The 21181-nt window shown below is 46.5% G+C and overlaps 1 protein-coding gene across 2 annotated transcripts in view; it reads left to right on the top strand.

The window, feature by feature from the left end:
- Positions 1-20887, top strand: part of LOC308596920 (uncharacterized protein) — a 38081-nt gene extending 17194 nt beyond the window's left edge. The window contains exons 9-21 of one of the 2 annotated variants that reach the window (XM_081212248.1): positions 3431-3557; positions 5391-5511; positions 5895-5980; positions 6231-6361; positions 7917-7976; positions 10024-10090; positions 10973-11067; positions 12172-12300; positions 14705-14819; positions 15895-16032; positions 17042-17208; positions 19554-19645; positions 20229-20887. In XM_081212248.1, coding sequence (XP_081068374.1) covers positions 3431-3557; positions 5391-5511; positions 5895-5980; positions 6231-6361; positions 7917-7976; positions 10024-10090; positions 10973-11067; positions 12172-12300; positions 14705-14819; positions 15895-16032; positions 17042-17208; positions 19554-19645; positions 20229-20424 — 1524 coding nt within the window. In that variant the 3' untranslated portion in view covers positions 20425-20887. The remainder of the gene's footprint in view (positions 1-3430; positions 3558-5390; positions 5512-5894; positions 5981-6230; positions 6362-7916; positions 7977-10023; positions 10091-10972; positions 11068-12171; positions 12301-14704; positions 14820-15894; positions 16033-17041; positions 17209-19553; positions 19646-20228) is intronic. The other variant, XM_081212249.1, reaches the window with a different exon arrangement.
- The last annotated feature ends 294 nt before the right edge of the window (positions 20888-21181 follow it).

Below are 21181 nucleotides of genomic sequence, written 5' to 3'. Positions count from 1 at the left end.
CATCTTTTACATGCTGCTCCTCGTTCTCTGAGTAGATAAGCACGTCGTCCAGGAAGGCCACGCAATTCTTGTACAGCAGGGACCCCAGCACGTGGTGCATGAATGCTTGAAATGTGCTAGAGCCTGATTGTAATCCAAAGGGCATCACAAGGTACTCAAAGGCCCCCAGAGGGGTGAACATCGTGGTTTTCCATTCACCCCCCTCCCTCATCCTTATCAAATTGTACGCCCCTCGAAGGTCCAACTTGGTAAAAACCTTCCCTTTCCTTACCCTGGCCAAAATGTCATCAATCCTGGGCATTGGGAAGGTCACTGGTTCCGATACCCAGTTGACGGACCGGTAATCTACGACCAAGCGGGGCTCCTTGGAGTCTCTTTTGTCCAAAGAACACTGGACTGCCCCCCACCACCCTTGATTCTCGTATAAAGCCCCTCTTCAGGTTCTTGTCAATGAACTTCCGCAACTGCTGCATCTCCCTGTCCGACATGGCGTACAGCTTACCCACTGGTAACTGGGAGTAGGTTGATCTGACAGTCAAAGGGCCGGTGAGGGGGTAGTCTATCCGCCTCTTTCTCACTGAAGACTTCTTCCAGGTCTGCATACTGAGGTGGTACTCTCACCTTTTCTCCCACCACCATCCCTGCCATCCTGACTACTGCCATCCTCGGGGTTTCCCCTTCGTGGCAGTGCTCTACGCAGTGAGCTGACCCAAAGGTGACTGTTCGCTGGTGCCACCCCACTACTGGATCGTGCAGTGCTAGCCAGCTCATTCCCAGTATGATTGGTGGCCCTGCTAATGTGGCAACGTGAAAGGCAATTGTCTCAGTGTGTCTGGAGACCCTCATTTTCATGGGAGGGGTCTGGTGGGTCACTTCCCCCCCCCCAAGAGTTCTCTCCCATTAATGGTTGTTACTTGCAGGGGGTGTTCGAGAGGCACCACCTGGAGTTGGTGTTCTAGTGCAAAATCCCTGCTAAAGAAGTTGCAAGAGCTGCCAGAATCCAGCAATGCCTTCACCTTAATAGGGTGTCCGTTGGGGAGCTCTAACACCACCTCTATGGCTATGGCTGCCCGGGGGGGGGGTGTCTGGTTTGGGCACCTTCACTGGTTGCTCGCCTGGCTGCTGTGCCCGCTCTCCTGCAGCCAAGCCTTGCCGTTTCCCTGCTCCTGCTCTCCCCCAGCGGCCCCCACCATTCCTTGCCACGCCTTTCTCTGAGGGCAGACTCTGGCAAAATGTCCCGGCTGTAGGCAGAGAAAACACTTCCTGGTCGTTTTCCCCTCTTTCTTGCGAACCTCGCCGGAGTTTGAAACCCCGTGCGCGCGCACTCCTCCAATTTCCATTGGTTCCGCGGGCGGCGCGGGCGGTGCAGGTGGCTCAGGCATGTCTGGAATGCGATTGTCATGCCAACGCTCTGCTCTCCCTTCCCGCATTTCCAGAGCGCGCGCCTCTTGGCGTACTCCCACAGCAAGCGCCATTTTAGTCAGCTGGTCCATCAATTGTGGGCGGGGCGAGCAGGAAAGTTCATCTTTTACCCAAGAGGATAAGCCCTCCTCAAATAGCATTTGTACTGGTTCGGAACCCAGTTCCCACCCGAGTTTGTGGATTAGCATGGCAAATCGTGACCAGTACTCTCTCACTGATTGGTTCCCTTGTTTGTACGCCATCAGCTCCTTGCGTGTCACGCTTTGCTCCACATCACTTGAGAACATATGGTCCATGGCGCTAAAAAATTTCCTCAAGTCCTTTAAGGCGGCATTCTCCGATGCCATTAAGGGCCTAATCCATTCTCTGGCCCCGCCTTCCAGGTGCCCTATCACAAAAGCGACCCTCCCCCCATCATCTACAAAGTCCTCATACTGCAGGTCCAGCGCATATTGCACTTCTGTCTTAAATGCATTATAGTCTCTGGGGTTGCCTGAAAACTTCTGTACTAGTCCCGGTACCTTCCTTGCGATGGGAGTGGGCTTCCCCTGGGCATCCTGAGTCCGCCTTTCATCCAGCTGCGCCGCTAGTATAGCCAGTTGCTGCTCCAACTCTCTGTTTCTCTCTTCGAGCGTTGGTTCCTTCCTGGCCCCCTCTCCGGCGCCTGCTCCTCCAGTTTGACTCCTGACGCTGCCTCTGCTGCTCTCCGCACAAGCAACGAAGGGACTGACGGATTGCTGTAATGGGAATTGGGGTTGCTTGTGCGTAAACTGCAAACTGCTCCAAGCTAGCTGTATAGCTAAAACTTTCCCTGGTTTGACAGCCCTTGAAATGCGACTGTCTTAGTCACTGGCAGAATCCGTCAGTGGGCGGGACCTAAATTTCTTCCAACATAAAAGTTGCTTGACTCCAAGTCTCCTCCTAGATTCTCTGCGTGGAAGCCTTCTGCGCAGCGTGGGCGTGCCAAGCGGAGGTCCTGTGCTCTCTCCGCTGATTTCACTGGAAGAGTCTCTGAGCCTCCCCTCCGCCTTGCTCTCACCTTCCCCTTTCTCCCTGGTGTCCCCTGGATTTCTTTCCCCCGTGGGAACCCTCTCTCTCTCCTTGCTAGTTCCCTCCCCTGCATCACTGGAGCAACTTTCCTCTCCTCTTCCCTCTGATGGCAGTTCCCTGACATTAGGCAAAATTGCATGTGAATATAATTTACACTAAAATGCTTAGTAACTTTCATGAGAACTTTAAAAAGTGCAAACTTATGTGGAAATGTGGAAAACTGAACTTAACACTGGGAAAAGGAGAAACTGAAACTGACAGATATGCCTATCCCTCTTTTGAGCGTAGTGGAAGTGAAGGAGGCAAATTATCTGTTTTTATGAATGTTCCTTTGCAACCAAAGTATTAATCAAATTGAGTTGAAACTGGCCTAAGTTTCTAACACAGAAACTTTCTCACCTAATTTATTCTAAAAGTAGTTGGGTGGCTTGTGTACCCACAGTGGGCTGCAATGAATACTTCCATGAGCCACAGGCAGCCCACATGCATTATAGCGATTATAGCAATTAAAATGTATATATTTTGAGGTTGTAGACACAGTTCAAAGACAAAACAAGAAAGAGATTTGTTGGGCTTGCTGCATCTAGTTCATGAGATCGGATTCTATCAAGTCCATGGAGCTGGAGGAAAGGGCTTGTATTTTATCCTTTTGTGTGAGAGTGGTAAGGGTTTACTGCTTGGGGAGGGGCTGTACCTCAGTGATACACGGGTGCAAAAGTCCCTAAGTTCTGACATCTCCAGGCAGCAGGGCCCTCAGCTAGTCAATCTAAGAAAGACACCTGCCCATTGCAGCAGACAGTGAAGAGCTAGCTGGACCAATGGTCTGACCTGGGATCATGGAAATTTCATTTGATTCTGTAGTGTGGTAAGTGATTTGGTCCATAACCCAGCAAAGATGGTTTTTGCTTTCATACCACGTATAGTATTTTCATTTTGCCCCCGCTCTTCACTTTTGCAGGAGACTCAAGGTGTCTGTGTGGCCACCTTTGGAGACTCCAGAGAGTTCCCAGCCTTCTTCTGCCATCAGAGCGGCTTCCAGGCCCCATATCATGTGCAGAACGAGGAGAATGCTGCACAGCTGATTGGTGAGCTGTCTGTGGAACAAAGTGCTTTTTGAGAATGGAGTGTTTGAGTTCAAACCAATTAGCTTCTCAGTTTCCCTGAGGCGGAAGTTCATTGCCCACATATTGGGGAACAAAGCCCATTGTAGTCCGTTGGGTTTACTATTGAAGAAATGCGCATGGGAGCAGGACAAATCTGTCCCACGTGCTCCTTTCCATCCTTGGATATCTTCTCTTGTTTTCAGTATCCTGGTGTTGAGACTTGGCAGGGGCAGCGGCCCTGGCAACCTCTTACACCCCAAGTGACCAAGAGCCCCCTGGACCCAGGGCTTTTTTTCTGCTGAAAGAAGCTCAACAGCTTAGGGGTGTCTGTCTAAAAAAGGTGGGGATTCCTGCACTGGACCTACTGAAATTAGTGGTGGGTGGCCACCTTGTTTCAACCTGCTCTTTAGAGTGAATATGCCTGTTTCACTCTCTTGGCTCTGCGCGTGGATTGGAATAATAATAATAATAATAATAATAATAATAATAATAATAATGTATTTGTACCCCGCCCATCTGGCTAGGTTTCCCCAGCCAGGTGGGCGGCTTCCACAAAGACCAAAATACAATAAGATGTCACACATTAAAAACTTCCCTGAACAGGGCTGCCTTAAGATGTCTTCTGAATGTCAAGTAGTTGTTTATCTCTTTGACATCTGATGGGAGGGTGTTCCACAGGGCGGGTGCCACTACCAAGAAGGCCCTCTGCCTGGTTCCCTGTAGCTTTGCTTCTCGCAATGAGGGAACCGCCAGAACGATGGGGGTGGAGACACTCCTTGAGGTATACTGGGCTGAGGCCGTTTAGGGCTTTAAAGGTCAGCACCAGCACTTTGAATTGTGCTCGGAAACATACTGGGAGCCAATGTAGGTCTTTCAAGACTGGTGTTATGTGGTCTCAGTGGCCACCCGCAGTCACCAGTCTAGCTGCTGCATTCTGGATTAGTTGTAGTTTCCGGGTCACCTTCAAAGGAATGTAACGTAAGCAAAATAATTATTATTTATAATTTTTCTTTTTTAAACATTCTGTTGTGACTTGGATCTGCTAAGTAGCAGGATGCTACACTGCTAAAATCTCTTTCAGAATGGTCCAGAAAGTGACTGTATGTCATAACGTGCCGCCTGTTTCCAGGGGAATTGTACAGAAAAAAAGGATGGCTGCCCCCACGTATCTATGCACTCACTGGGGCTGATGGGAGTTGTAGTCCAAAACGTCTGGACGGCTGCATTAAACTTCATTGGGTGCAAAGCAGTTGACACCAGAGGCTACTGGGATGAAGAAATAAATTGCAAGCACATGCATATACATCTACAGTGGTACCTCGCAAGACGAATGCCTCGCAAGACAAAAAACTCGCTAGACGAAAGGTTTTTCCGTTTGCGATTTGCCTCGCAAGACGAAATTTCCCTATGGGCTTGCTTCGCAAGACGAAAACGTCTCGCGGCTTTGTTTCCTTTGTCTAAAAACAAAGACATGTTTTGTTTATAAAGTTAATTTATTTTCCCTTCAATTTTTGAACTGCTCTTTACAGTATGTGTGACTTTAAAGAGCAGTTAATAAACTGTTGTTGTACCAAATTTGGCTTTGTTTGGACTTTGTTTGACCATAGGAACGCATTAATTGATTTTCAATGCATTCCTATGGGATTTCGTGATTCGCAAGACGAAAAATTCGCTAGACGACAAAAATTGCGGAACGAATTAATTTCGTCTTGCGGGGCACCACTGTATAAGCGATGAAATTTGTGATGCCACCTTTGTCACCTGTTGATAGAGTTATTCAGCAGAGAAACACAGTTAATGGCCTTTCTTCCTCAGCCAGGTCCCTGAATTTGCAGTTGGGCAGTGGAGTGCTGATTGCAGTGCCCTGCCCTGAGGATCAAGCTGCTTCAGGACAGCTTATTGAAGAAGCAATCCAGCAGGCTTTGAGAGAGGCTCGGTAAGCTGCTGCTGAAATCCCGTAACTTTTCATAACACAAAAGTTCTGGGTTTGTTTTGTTTGTCTTCCATAGCCCTGCTAGAGCACCAGCCAGAGGGGGGCGGGCAGTTGTCCACAGATCCCTGAGGCCTCTGACACCCAAGTTCCAGCCAGTGGGTGCCCTCTAGGGGCAGATTTTCTCCAATCAAGTCCCTCCACTTAAAAGACTGAGCTGAGCTCACCTTGGATAATCAATGCATATATTTATTAAGTTTGTAGCATAGATAGGGCCACCTGATGTGTTCCCCCCTTTTATGGATAGAAAGATGATTTATTTGTGCTCTTCTCATATACAAATATGAAATTACTGGTTCTCATCCAGATTGCTCTTCTTACATTTGCAGGGAAAAAGCGATTACAGGAAAGGAGCTTACACCCTTCTTGCTGCAGATGCTAAACAAGTTATCTAGTGGGGAGTCACTTAGATCCAGTATCCTTTCCTGAAAATGCTCGCTTCTTACTTCCCCTCCTCAAAATCCAATTGCATAATTCCCCCCCCCCCCATGTTCTCCATACTTTCTGGAAATCTTACACTGCCCCAGCGCAACATTATACTGGCAGCATTCTGGGAAATTAAAATAGAGGGAGATCTTTGCACCAATTTCTTACACCTACTTTTCTTTTAGTTCTCGGGTTCTTCTGCTTTTATTTTCCTTTCATCATACCCTTCCCCATATCAGATATTGCCTTGATCAAGAACAACGCCAAGGTGGGCAGCCGCATAGCTGTGGCCCTGAACAAGATCCAAAGAGCCCAGGGCTGGAGAGACGACTTGGCTCAAAATGAAAAAGTATCTCCTGTACCAAGACCGGTGGGTGGCCTGCTCTGTAAGGGTCACTACTCTCTCAGAGAGAAACAGCTTGGCTGCTGCAGATCATTTGCACATCGCCTTAACCTTGCGGTCTTGGCCTCGGGCTCCTCCAGGCAACGTGATGATTGAGCATTCATCCGGATTTCTTTGCACAAAGCTTACCTGGTGGTTAGACTATGTTAAATGAAGGTCTTTAGGTCAGCCACCACTTTTGCCTTCTCTAAGACTAGCAGTGCTTCCCTGCAAAATATTTTTTCCCAAATGGAGATAATTTCAGTGTAGGAAAATATCACAAAAAGTCACAAATGTGGAGTTGAAATGAAAAGATCTTAAAAGTCATCTAGTCAAACTCCTCACTGATGTCAGATTATGATGTATGTACACCAATCATGTATGAAAACAGAATGTCTCTTTTGTCACAATGATGCTTGCTTGGAAACGCAAACGTTGCAGTCATCGAACAAGAAGAGCAAAGAGGCGTGCCTCAAGGAAGTGCTTTTAAAAGCAGTAACTTACTTTGGTAGGAATGCCTAATGCATTTTCAACCACATGCCATCCACAGGGGCACTAACACAAACTAACACATCCATTTTAAAATGGATACTCAAACATAACCTCCAGCAAACATGCTGAGTTTATCAGCTGTCTGATGTTGCATAAATGTTGGACAGTGACTATCTTGAGAGTTTTTAAAAATGCAATTTAACAAGCATTTTCTACTTTCTCTCTGGAGGTTGTTTGTTTACAGTTTGCATTAGGTCTTTACATTTATTTACTTTTTTCAATATGTACTTTGTTTTACTGCTCCTAAGGAAAACCTTTTGGTTGAAAAGCACTGACCATTCTTCTGTGGACAAGTTGATTTATTTGCTCCCACTGCCTTTCAGGGAACCCTCTCAAGGTGGCCTATGGAAGACTTTGAAAATGCAACATAATGTGAGGCACATATAGATAACAAGGTGTCCCCATGTTATGGACTACAACTCCCACCAACCTTTACCATTGGTCATGTTGGCTGAGGCTGATGGAAGTTGTAGTCCACAATATACACAACACATGCCACCACATTGTCTGTAATTTCTGTGAATTTACTACTTTTAGGCATCTGCTTGAAACATGTCTCCTCCTTCTCTTGTCTGATAACTACTGCACACCAAGCTTTCATTAATATGAGGGGTGTATCTAGATCAGCTTCTGCGCAACTTCTGATCCACCAAGCCAAGTGTTGATCATTATTAGCCCACCAAGGACTCAATAACCTTCCTTTGTTTCTACTGCCTTGGTGGCACTGCAAAAACTGTTGTTGTCTTCTGCTTTGAGCAGGGTTGGGGAGACTGTGGCCCTCCAGATGGCGTTAGACCCCAGCACCCCTAAGAACCAATCCCCATGGCCAAAGGTCAGAGTTGATGGAAACTGGTGTTCAATGATGTCTGGACAGCTGCAGGTTCCTCAGCCTTGGCTTTGTGGGCATGTCCTGGAAGAAGGGCTCTGGAAGAGAGCTCTGCTGATGGCTTCTCCCTCCCTCTGATCCACCCACCTCTTGTTTTCCTTTCAGGTGGTCATTGGTGGTATCAACATCGATTTCATAGCCAAGGCAAGAGATGCAACAATAGTGGTAAATGCACTTAGCAATATTTAAGCTCCATTTTCCTTACCCTAACCTGTTGCTGTAAAGCTCACTGGATGCAAGGAGCTCACATGTCACCTTTCCAGACTATTAGGAAGTATAAGGGCTGGCAGTCTGGAGGCAAGCAGGTACTGCCTAGGCAGGTAACCAAGCCTAAAAGATGTTAGGCAGGTAAACAGGTATATAGGTGGTTAGAAATGGGCTGATCTGGGCAGATAGAAATGGGCCATCTGAGGATTTATACCAGGCATAGGCAAACTCAGCCCTCCAAATGTTTTGAGACTACAGTTCCCACCATTCCTGACCACAGGTCCTGTTAGCTAGGGATGATGGGAGTTGTAGTCCCAAAACATCTGGAGGGCCGAGTTTGCCTATGCCTGATTTATACAGATGTACATGATGTTGATGTGAAGGCAGAATTTGTGTCATCAGAGAAATGAAGTTGGGGGAAGCAGTCTTCTGGGTGCAATAGAAAAGCCCAAGCTCACTACTTTCCCCAGGTATGTCTGTCTGCCCCATGTGAGCAGCTCAATAATTCATTTATTTAACAAGATTTATAACCCACCTAATCAACAAAAACCTTTATGTGGTTTACATAAAACAATACGAAATATCCATAAGAAGCATACCATTAAAATATAACTTTAGAAACAGGTAGATCTAAGATTTATTGAAATATAAGTAAAACCAGCAGTTTTGGAACACATGCCTAATAAGTTGGTGTTTGGGAATATGTACTTGAGTGACACGTTGCTTCACCAATCTGGTGCCCTCCAGATGTTTTGGACTACATGGCCATGTTGGTGAGGACTGATGGGAATTGTAGTCCAAAACATCTGGAGGGCACCAGATTGGTGAAGGCTGGATGAGACTGAGAAACTGGTTCAGAGGCAAAAGGTTTACAGGATCAGGCAAAAGCCTATTGGTCCCTTTTTTCCGCCTGATTTGTGCTAAGCTGCAATACCACCCTTTGGCCACATGTAGCAGTGTCACTGTAATGCAGTAGTTTGTCTGGCAATTTACCACAGTGGTGCAGAGAGTAAGCTACTTGTTTCCTGCTGCCAGAGATGCCAGCGCCCTACAGGAGGAAAGAAGGGAGCATTCTTCCATAGGCAGGTAGCAGCAGCGGCGGCAGCTTAACACTGCCTTGTGGTGCCTAGGTGTGGTACAACTTGCCTCCCAGCCACTTCTTATGGGTCACAGGTGTTGCTATGATAAAAATGATGGTTGTCATCATCATACACATGGACCCATGAGCTAAGAGAAATAAAAACGTTCCATAATAAGTGATGAAAACTCTGTGGAGTGCGGAAAAAGAAGAGGGTTTAAAGCTGATAAATAGAGTTGTTCACCCTATGTCATCTAGTGGAACATTTGATGCCAAGTAATGCGACACACCTCTTTGGTAAAAGTGAGCAGAGTTCCCTAGCCAAATGTCTGGCCACCTTTCTGAATAGCTGACAAGTGGATGGAGACAGAAATGGAAGAGTTTGATGGTTGTTTAATTAACAATTAACTAAGAAAACACTTCTTAATCCTTGGAGACAGAAGAAAAGTACAAACCATGATGAATGTTGGCCTAATAGACGATTGGATTTTATAGATTTTCCATTTCTAGAAGAAATATGGGAACCTCAGCAGATGACAGAAATAAGTTTATTGTAAGGAATGGCTGTAGCCTAGCTCATTTTGGATGGGGAAAGACCATAGGTGATTGTTAGAGCACCTGCCTTGCATACAGACGTTTTGAGGCTCAATCCCTAGTGTCTTCTTATCGGGCTGGAAAAAGCTCCTTCCTGAAATCCTTAAGAGGTGCTGCCAGTCAAAGTAGACAATGCTAATTAGATGGATCAATAGTCTAAACTTGGCAGCTTCCTGTGTTCCAGTCCCATGAGATCACATAAAGTGGAATAGTCTCCATAGAACTTGGGTTTAACTGGAGCCAGTGTTGACAGCAGTAGCATTATGGTACCATCTGGGAAAATCAAGGCATATCTAAGTTTGGCCTGTTTTGTTGATTTCTCTGCATTTGCAGGGTGGAGGACAGACAAATCCATCAACAGTGAGACAGTCGTTTGGAGGTGTAGGGAGAAATCTAGCAGGTAATTCATTCTAATTTTGCTCTCTGCAGGGAGATACTGGGTCCAGCATATTGCTATGCTCAGCCTCCACATCATTGAGCTAGAAAGTTCCAGGGTCTCAACTCTCCCCAGGTTTGTTGGAAAGGAGGTCATTGGATGGGCTTGTCTGGTGCTTTTTTGATATTTGCTTTTTATTTACAAATATGCAGGTTGAGCATAGTTGGAGATCTAATGTGGGAACAGTCCATTGCTCCCAGATCTCAAGGGAGACAGCTAGCACCCCAAAACACTCTCTTCTGGCACTTCCACATGACCTGTTTATTCAGCATTCGTCCTCATTTGTTTGCAGGCAGATTAGACAATTTTGGATATTTAATGAGGATACATTCTGATTTGTTTGTGGGGAGGTTTGAAGATGTTGCATCAAACGAAGTGTTATCCCACACTTCACAGGGTGTGTTATTTACTGCAAAAAGTCCAATATTTTGGGGAAGTGGATTTGTTGCGCAAGACCTCCCAACCAACAACATTTGTGCAACTTGAATCTGTCAGTATGTGCTTGAATCCCACCAAAACATAATGAATCTGAGAGTGTTACATCTCTCTTAGTCTCCATCTCAAACTGCAACCTATCCTCACATGCAGACCTAGATTGCATCATCCTCAGTAAGGAGCAGGGAAAGGGCATCTCTCAGGTATTTCCTAGTTGTTCAAAAGACAGATTATTGATCCTGAGCCAGATGGATAGTTTGGCCTGGTAAAAGGCACTTTCCTATATAAATTAAAAAGAGTGCAGTAGATATTTCACTGACTGATGACCCCAGAATGCTTCTACCTTGACTTTCAGATTCTAGGGTTGTTGGCAGATAATCCAGCTTTGTTCCATTTCTCTTCCATTTTCAGATTGCTTAAGTCGTCTTGGGAAGACCCCATTCTTTATCTCTGTCATGGGGAAGGATGAGCATTCAGAGTCCGTCCTACGCTACTGCAAGCATATGGTAGCTCACAGCTTATGGTTATTCTAAACTAATCCGTAGCAGGGTGGCTGTTTTTCACAAAATTTCATCATTCCAGTCCCAGGTACCCACTCTCTGCTTACTATGAGATTCCTTGTGGGAGCCCTTCATTTTAGGGACACAGGAAGCTGCCTCATAACTAGTCAGAGGTGAGGTCCATATATAATAATAATAATAATAATAATAATAATAATAATAATAATAATAATAAAATAACAACAATAATAATAATAATGTTATTATTTATACCCCACCCATCTGGCTGGATTTCCCTAGCCACTCTGTGCGGCTCAGTATTGTCTGCATTGAATGGGAGAAGCTCTCTAGGGTGTCTAAGTCTTAACTGGAGATGCCAGGGATTGAAGCAGGGACCTTCTGCAGGCAAATGAGATGCTCTGCCACTGAGCTACAGCCTTTACATAGCAGGGAAGTTAGAGGAGGGGAATCTCAGATCCACCTGACCCGCCAAACTCTCCCCAGACTACATCTGCCTCGCTCCAGGTCACAGCCCTGAGTAAGCAAGGCCTGGCTGGAATGTGTCTTTGAACTCTGATAATGGCTCTTCCTTGTCTGGATGGAGGACCATATAGAAAGCAGCCGGCTGTACAAAAGGTGTAAATTTTACATTCCTTTTTCTGCCCACTGTTGTGTCAGTCTCCACCCACCAATGGAATGGGACCCCCAGAAGGATGTCCAGAAGGGAATGTGGCTCTCTGGCCTAGAATGATTCATCACCCCTCTTTTAAGCTAAAGAGAATGTGGAATTGAGGCAACAGATTTAGAAGGCAACAGAAATGAGCCGGGAAAAGTTGAGAGGCCTGCATGCTCCAGGGCCATGGATATCAGTGAGACCCAGGTGCACCTGGGATGTGCCTACCTGTCCCAGTCTGCTCCTATGTGATGCTTCCTGGATTAACATTTGCTTCATGGTGTTATTCCAGGTCTCCTTGAACTGGAGGCCAGATTCATCATGCAGATGATGAAGCACATTCACTAGCTGGGCAGGCGCTGGTGCACATTTTGCTTCGAATGAGCTGCAGAGAACAGAACACTAAATTTGTCTCCCCCCCCCTACCTTACTTTGAGGACATGAGAGGTGTCTTGCGACTGGAAGGGCACAACACAGCCACCTATTGTTCCGTATTCACAGGCAGCGGAGAGCTCTCCCTGGGCTTGGGAGACATGGACATCCACCAGCAGATCACCGAGCAATATGTAAGACCCTTCTGCGTACAGCGTGAAATCTCACTGCCTCTTTTCTGCTCATGGTGCCCTCTGCTTTCCTAAGGGGCAGAGGATGTTTTCTCAGGGTACCTAGGAAGGAAACAAAGGGGAAATCCAGAACTGGGTAATTCTGGAAGGTGGCATTGTGATGGAGTGCTGAAAGCCACCTTTCTGCCACTGCCGCCTCCACCCACAACTCCTTCCAGACTCTGTGTTTTTAGGACGTGCCGAGCTGTAGAAACACAGATAAACATAGCCTCCTTGGTGGCTGAGTTGTATTTTTGGGACACTTAATGGAAGGGGTGATTAGGAGTGATTCAAGTGCAACCCCACCCTTTCCCCCTATTAATAAAAAAAAGCCTGTTGAGGGGAAAAAAATCCCAAGTCTGCACTTAACAGCTGATACTGTTTGGTTAAGAAGGTATGAATGCCTGCCAGTAATCCACTTATCAACAAGACCCTTAAAAGACTGAAGCTTAGCTCCTGGAAAGAAAAAAGTGGTCATTGTTCCCACCCTCTCACTACCTTTTTCCAATCCCCATTTCATTATTAAAGGAAGGAAAAAAGGAGGCACAGCTATTAAACGATATATGATTCCCTTGGATTCACACAGAATAACACAGCAACAAAAGCGCCTCAGAATTTCTGCCGGCTTCTACCTGTTGATGGATGCTGATTGAAATGTCGCCTTCAGTGAATGCAAGAGGCTGTTGGAGCAGGAGTGGGGAGCCTCCTGGACTACAAATCCCATCAGCCTGAGCCAGTGGGGCCAGGGATGATAGGAATGGCAAGCCAGCAACCTCTGTATGATCAGAGGTTTCCCACCCCTGACTAGGATGCTGGGCAAAACTTTAGGCTAGGTCTACACTAGTTAACTCATGTAGTAGGGTTGGGACTGCAATCCTATGCCTACTTACCAAGGGGTATATCCCACTGAAACCAACAGGCCTTACTGCTAAGTAACCTTATGATTCTACTGCTTGTTTTAAAATAATGTGAATGCCTTGGATTTGTTGGATCCTATTCATGTTTGTTGAGAACTAAGCCCTATTGCAGTGTTTCCCAACCACTGTTCCGCGGCACACTAGTGTGCCGCGAGATGTTGCCTGGTGTGCCGCGAGATGTTGCCTGGAGGGAGGCGGGCAAGTCGGGTGGCGAGAGGCGGGGCGGGGGCGGCGAGGAGAGGCCGCCCAGCACGGGGCTCTCGCCGTCTGCCTGCCTGGCTGCCTGCGAGCTCGGCGGGCAGCGCCTCCGTCCACAGCGCCCGCCTCGCGGCTCTCATTCCCTGCCCCTGCCAAAGCTCACCCAGCCAAGCCGCGCTCTCCTTCCTGCCTCGCTTTGCTGCCTCCTCCCCCCCCACCCCCAAAGCTTGGAGGTTCCCCGGCAAGGGGGAGGGGAAAAAATTGAAATTTACACTTTCGTGCGTCCCTCCCGGCGTGACGCTGCGCGCTGACGTCATGGGGCTGTAATGGTGGTGTGCCTCGAGATTTTTTTCATCAAACAAGTGTGCCTTTGCCCAAAAAAGGTTGGGAAACACTGCCCTATTGGTTTGTGGGGAAGGCATCTGCCTAGACCAGGCTTCCTCAACCTCGGCCCTCCAGATGTTTTGAGACTACAATTCCTATCATCCCTGACCACTGGTCCTGCTAGCTAGGGGTCATGGGAGTTGTAGGCCAAAGACATCTTGAGGGCCGAGGTTGAGGAAGCCTGGTCTAGACCTTGGAGACCTCCTTCTGAGGCTCCGCCAGATGACCTGGTCATGGAGCATCCTGAATTGCTTGTGCAAAGATGGCTCAATATCTGCTCCTTACTAAGCATCCTGATGTGTTTGCAGGTTGGCTATATGCCGTCTCATCATCATCCCACATTTTTATAGTGTTTCCCCATCCCTTTCCTATCCACAAAAAGTTCATTTTTGTCCTAGCTCCAGTCCCCAAGCTTCTTACGTGTGAGTAAGTAAGCTTTTTTTCAAGGCTTACAATGGCATAACTCAGGCTACAGGTACAGATCATCTTAAGGCAAAGCTGTAGAGTTCAAGAATGACATCAGGGTTCTGAGACCAGGACTAAAGCTATGGAGATGACTCAGATCTGGTCCCACCCATCCCACCAGAATTTGAAGCTGAGTCGTGGCAACACTCACTTGTGGGACTCCCTTTGAGTGTGGTGCACTTGGAGCTGCATGCTTCTGCAAGGGACCTGGGTCTGTTGCTGATGGTGGATCTGCAGCAGAGTGATGTCACTGGGAGCAGCCAGAAGACCCTGGCCAAGTGGCATATGCCCAGCCACAGAACTTCCTTCTTTTACTTTAGGAAAAGAGGAACACCTCATTCCTGGAATAAACATGGATTTCCAATTGCCAATATTGTCTCTGTCTCTCATGCAATTTCCTCCAGGTGTCCACGTTCAAGGAGACTCTCTGCTCGGCCCCACTTGTGTGCATTGATGGGAATGTGCCCGTGTCCACTATTCAGTATGTCTGTCAGATTGCCAGGGAACATCACCTAGCAGGTAAGAAGGGACACTCACAAAGCACAGCCTAAAATGCACTGTGTTAACAAAGGAAGTGGCCTTATAGAGAGTCAGACCTTTTGTCTATCTACCTCAGTATTGTCCACACTGACTGGCAGTGGCTCTCGAGTTTCAAGCAGGGGCCTCTCTCAGCCCTGTGTGGCAACATTGTGGATATTACTGTCAGGAGCTTGGCCTACACTTGAGTAGGACCCTGGCAGAGACACATGCCCAACTGGCATGTTCTCTCCCTCCTGGTCAATCGTTTATTTACATATAAACACACACGGAGCACTGCAACATGGCTCCCTCTCTCTCTAGCATCAGACAGCAAAGAGAAAAAGAACAAAGGACAAGAGTCCCTCTTCACGGAACACAGTAACAGAAACATCCTGTCTCCGTCACTTCCCACTCTGTGGAGTCAAAACATATACCATCATGTGATAGACAAAAATCCCATGACTGCAGTCATGGAGCAGGAATTCTAACAATTACCTGGGACCTTCTGCATGCAAAGCAGCTGCTCTATCACTGAGCTACATCCCTTTCCACCTTCTCCTAGTAAGGGAATGTTCCCGGCATCATCTCACTCTGGCTTATTTTGCTGCTTATTTCCAAACCGCAGGAAAACTATTACGCTCAACGCCCTGTGTTCTGAGAGAGGGTGGCATATAAATAGAATCTTGATGACAATGATATATATTTTTTCTTTGCATTTAGCTCTTGTACAGTAAATCAACATTTTAAGAATGCAATGTGATGAAATCTCAAGTGAATATGAACCATTGTATTTGAATAGTGACATCTGTAAATGTCAGTGGAGGGGTCATCCGGGCTTCCTTTTGTGCTGTGTTTCTAGGCACAGGTCTGGACTTTAAAGCTCTATGTCCAAGCTGGTTTTGTGTGTGTGTCCTGGTTCTTTTCTCAGCAGCCAACCAGATTTATAGCATTGGTACTGCCCTGGACATTTTAATAGAAAGACAATGTTTGTAAACTAGACAGATGCATCATTGAATACGCATGATTCACGTTTGTCGGGTCAGATTGACTAACCCGATTTGATGCTCTTCTGAAGTGTGTTATGAGCCGACAGATGTGGACAAGGCTTCCAAGCCATTCCTTTCAGAAAGCTGGAGAGCCCTGGCCTGCATATCCCCCAATCTACGGGAACTAAGAGCAATCAACCGGACCCTGGGACATCCTGTTTCGGCAGGTGAGGCACTTTTGAGAGTGGAGGCCAGGAATCTTTTGTGTCCCGTCCCCCCCCACTCCATCAAAGCTAGGAATATACTGCATTTGCTTTATATACTGAGTCAGACTGTGGCCAAACTATCTTAGCATTGTTTGTCCAGGTTGGGAACCTGTGTGCTCTGGGCTACACCTGCCATCACCCCTGATCATTGGCCATGCTGGCTGGGGATGATGGGAATTGTAGTCCAGTAGTGCTGTGGGTTAAACCACAGAGCCTAGGACTTGCCGATCAGAAGGTCGGTGGTTCAAATCCCCGCAACGGGGTGAGCTCCCATTGCTCGGTCCCTGCTCCTGCCAACCTAGCTGTTCGAAAGCATGTCAAAGTGCAAGTAGATAAATAGGTACCGCTCCGGCGGGAAGGTAAATGGCATTTCCGTGCACTGCTCTGGTTCACCAAAAGCGGTTAGTCATGCTGGCCACATGACCTGGAAGCTGTAGGCCGGCTCCCTCGACCAATAAAGCGAGATGAACGACGCAACCCCAGAGTCATCCACGACTGGACCTAATGGTCAGGGGTCCCTTTACCTTTAACACCTGGAGGGCCACAGGTTCCCCATTATTGATGTAGAACCATGCAGCCTTGCAAACACATCTGTCACTGGATCACTGGACCACCATCTGTCCATCACCATTAGTCCCTTCCAGCTGACTTTTCCTACCATGACCCTACCTAGGAAAAAGGTTCCACACTTGTAGCCCAGAATGACAAGACAATGACGACAATTTTATGTATAAAAATACTTGTTTGCTGCCATTCCATAAAATATATCAAAGCGGTTTACAGCAAAACTCTGTGACACAATGGCTCAGCGCGTCTGGCTGTTAACCAGGAGGTTGGTGATTCGAGCCCAGCCAGGGATAGCTGCAGGCAGGATTCCTGCATTGCAGGGGTTTGGACTAGATGACTCTAGGGGTCCCAACCCTATGGGTGGCATTGATGCTCTGTCACTAATTTTCCTCCACTCTTAAAGATATGCCATCTACATTGGAAGATGCTGTCAAAACCTCTCTGACCCTGGCCCGGCCCTTACTGGGAGAGTTGTACTTTGTAGTTGTGACACTTGGCCAACATGGCGTCCTGGTTTGCAGCCGGAACATGAATGGGAGGCTGTCTCTTCGCCCTGGAACTTTCAACAAGGTAGGAGCACAAGGCAGCAAACGTGAAGGGATAAAAACAGTGAAGGCGGGAGGCAGGAGCTACAGGTAAAAGGTGCTTGGCAGGCAGGGAAATATAAAGAAAAGGGACGTCTGACACAAAATTCTACATCAAGTACCATTTCCCAGAGTTTCTTGGGAGGAAATCTTGACAGTTAAGCATTAAAAATCTAGGGATATTGTGGCAACTTAAGCTGATGTGCAGCTTGCGGACTTAACATATAGAATAAGAGAACAAGAAGAACATACGTTTAGAGAAGATTGGAAAATGTTTATTGAATATATGGGGGGAATTGTTTACACTTGAAAACGTTGGCAGCATTAAGATAAATTCAGCAGTGTAAATAAGTTTTGATGTGATGTAATAATGGAGTACTGAATGGTTTAGTTTATGTAAAATATGCAGGGATTTATGATCGGCAAAATGAACCATGGCAAAAGAAGAAGGGAAGTCATTGGTATTTTAAAAATGATTAAATGAGTATTCTAAATTGTAACACAGATAGATAGATTTCTTATTAAATTTTATATCTATCTATCTATCATCTATCATCTATCTATCTATCTATCTATCTATCTATCTATCTATCTATCTATCTATCATGTTCATGTAGGCTGGGAGACGGAATTCAAATATTGCAGAAAAATGGAAGCAATTAAAAATGTCCCATCCTTCACTTTGGTTTTTGAGTTTTCAGTAGATTGTGTAGGCAAAGGGAAGTTTTTATCTGTCTTTCATAACACTAGAACTCGTGGATGTCCCATGAAGCTGAATGTAGGAAAATCCAGGACGGATAAAAGAATGGACTTCTTCACACAGTGCATAGTTAAAACTATGGAGTTTGCTTCCAGACAAGGCAATGATGGCCATCAACTTGGATGGCTTTAAGGGAGAATAAGACAAAGGCTATCACCGGCTACCATACCAACCCACCGCAATGCTGTGCCTCCACTGCTGGTCAGAGTATGCCTCTGAAGACCAGCTGCTGGGAGTCACAAGTTGGAAAGAGCGCGGCTGTACTTGGGTCCTGCTGCCAGGCGTCCCACAGGCATCTTGCCTGGTTGCTGTGAGAACAGGATTCTGGATTGGAAGGACCACTGGTCTGATCTGGCAGGTCTCAACCTTTGCGAACATAACCTGAGATTTTCAGAGTAGTCAATATTGCTGTTGTGGACCAGTTTCAGTCCAACAAAGCATTCATGAAGTAGAGCACATGTGTATACCCCTTAAAAAACAAATAAATCTAGAAATCCCACTGTTCAGCTATTTGGTGAACTTTTCAATCTTATTTCAGTATTTTTTAGATCTGTTGTACTGACTCTACTGTCAGCTGCTGGTTTTATTCTGGACAAGATTTCATCTTTGTTTTATGGTTTTAATTGTTGACTTGCAAACCCCCGGCGAACTTTTGTTATTGTGTGGTGCCCATCAAAATGTGTGTGTGTGTGTGTATTTGGGAACTTAGCACATATTTGCAAATAGATTTCTGGATGTCCATTTGCAAGTATGGCATTTGAGAATGATTTTTTTTTGGGGGGGTTATCACTCCTAAAATAGAAATTAGCTTCACCTGTGGAGGTACTCCTGACCTGATCCCTGGAGTAATAACTGCTTACTAGTATGACACAACCCTTTATCAAGCAGAGCTTATTACCCGCTCTACTACTGTTACATTTCTAGCTCATCTTTATTCCAAATAGCTCAAGGAAGTGTACATTTGTACCTTGGAAGTTGACCAGAATCCCTTGTGGAAATCCTTTTGACTTCCAAAATGTTCGGAAACCAAAGCGCGGCTTCTGATCGTCTACAGGAGCTTCCTGCAGCCAATCGGAAGCCGTGGAAGCCCCATCGGACATTTGGCTTCCAAAAATAGTTCACAAACCAGAACAGTCACTTCTGGGTTTGCGGTGTTCAGGAGCCAAAACATTCGAGAACTAAGCTGTTTGAAAACCAAGGTACAATTGAACTGAGTTCTCATCTCCATTTTACCATCAAAACTCTATGAGGTTGCAATAGGCTGAGCAACCGTGAATGGCCCAAGGCCAGCCAGTGAGCTTCGTGACCCAAGTGGGGATTTGAACCCTGGACTCATGTCCTGGTCCCGCATGCTAACCTCTTCACCGCACTAGCTTCTCCTGAAATGAATGAGAAGTTCCCTTCTCATGCCAACTCCATGCGTAGTTCGGTTGGGTCTCTGGCTCCCCACCTCTAGGGTCTTTTCTACCTCTAGCATTCACCTGACAGTGTATAAAAGGAGCTGGAATTTGTCTTACAGTTCACCAGGTTCAGAGTGTTTCCCCCATTCTCTCTCCTATCTCACCTTGCAGGCCACTGCTGCAGATGAGCTGTGTGCTGTTCACTACCCAGCGATCCCTGTCCCCGTGGAGGAGATAGTCAATGTATCTGGAGCAGGTGACAGGTATGTTGCCAGCTGCCCAGAGAGGTTCCTGCCACAGCATCAGGCTCCTCCACCTTCCTCTCCTTGGCCCCTGCCCCCCTGGTTGCTGTGACAACATAACAGTGCCAGCATGTACGCGGCATTGCTAAGGAATCGCTAGTCCAAATATTTATCCGGAGGTGGTGAGAGAAACGGGAAGGTTTATTGTGAGCTGTCATTTTCCTGAGCCTTTATATGAAAGGGAGAGAAATGGAGGCAATTAAGTCTCAACAAGACATTGACATCTTTGCTCCACGTGCCTTCAGACGCCGCAATTGTAAAAAGCGCCTGGAGCCTCTTAGTGGGGCAGCCGGGCTTTGCTGAAATGGGAGCCTTCAAGACCTTGACGTCTCAAAAGGTTCTCCATGAACTACTCATGGTGGTGCCAGCACGACAGTCATCCTCTGATGCCAGGGAAATGTGGGTCTGGGAGAGGGACAAGGGGTTTATACTGGGGTGCAGGATGAGAACACTAAAATAAAACCACCATAAACGGTGAAATTCAGTTGCTGAAGAGCTTAGTCTTTTTCCTTCGGTAAGCTGAGTTGGCCTCTTCTCTCTTCAGCTTAATGGCTGGAATCCTCGCTGGGCTGCTTGCTGGAGAAGACATGGATGATTGTGTCCGGATGGGCCTCTTATCCGCCAGCTTCTCCCTCCGTTCTTATGAGCCAGTTTCGCCAGACATCAGTGCCACCAGCGTGAATGTGGCAAGGCTCAAGGCTCAGCAGTGGCCTGTGGCGAAGCGCTGGAAGTGGACTTAAGAGTCAGGCAGCCCCTTCTGCACCCTGAAATGGGCAGATGCACCAACATATCTCTCTCCTACCTGGGCCTGCTTTTGAACTGAATCAAGTGGGCTCTGTGATTGCATGAGGAGAAGAGGAAGGGAGGCTGGCTGGCTGGGTCTCTCCATCTTCCCTTTCTCCCTTCACCATTCTTTACTGCTAGGCCCAGTGCTTTTTTTCTAAAAAACCGCTTAAGGGTACTCTCATTCTGACTCAAGAAAACCACCATTTTATAGTTCAAATTGGGAAAAATAAAGTGGACAAAACTACAAAGATTCACAAAATGTTTAGGGGTATGCGTACCGCTGCATACCCACAGGGGAAAAAAGCACTGGCTAGGCCTATGACCTAAAAATTTAAAAAATGGAAAGCCTGCACCAAGAAAATTGAATTATGCAACCTGTCCCCCATGAAGAACTATTGGAAATAAAAAAAATTTTTTAACAGATGGTGCAGTGTTAGTAGTAGATGCAAGAAGCTCATTTTGAAACTGAATGTAACAATTTTAATTTTACTTTAATTTAAATTTTACCTTCAAGCCAAAAGGCAGCATTTAGCCTGGTTACACATTCAAGACACTGCTACCTCTATCATGTTACGTGACTCTGATTTATGTATGTGGGAGGTGGGCTCAAATGTGTTTTACCTCATTTAAGCGGTGGCGGACTTTGGGCTCTCAAATTTCAGCAGCACCCTGTGTGACGCTAACCCCCCCCCCCCCGTCTTTCATGCTCCA

This window comes from Podarcis bocagei (assembly GCF_964188305.1).
Source record: "Podarcis bocagei genome assembly, chromosome: 10".
In the NCBI taxonomy this organism is placed as follows: domain Eukaryota; kingdom Metazoa; phylum Chordata; class Lepidosauria; order Squamata; family Lacertidae; genus Podarcis; species Podarcis bocagei.
Note: the sequence above shows the minus strand (reverse complement) of the source record. Positions and strands in the feature narration are given on the sequence as shown.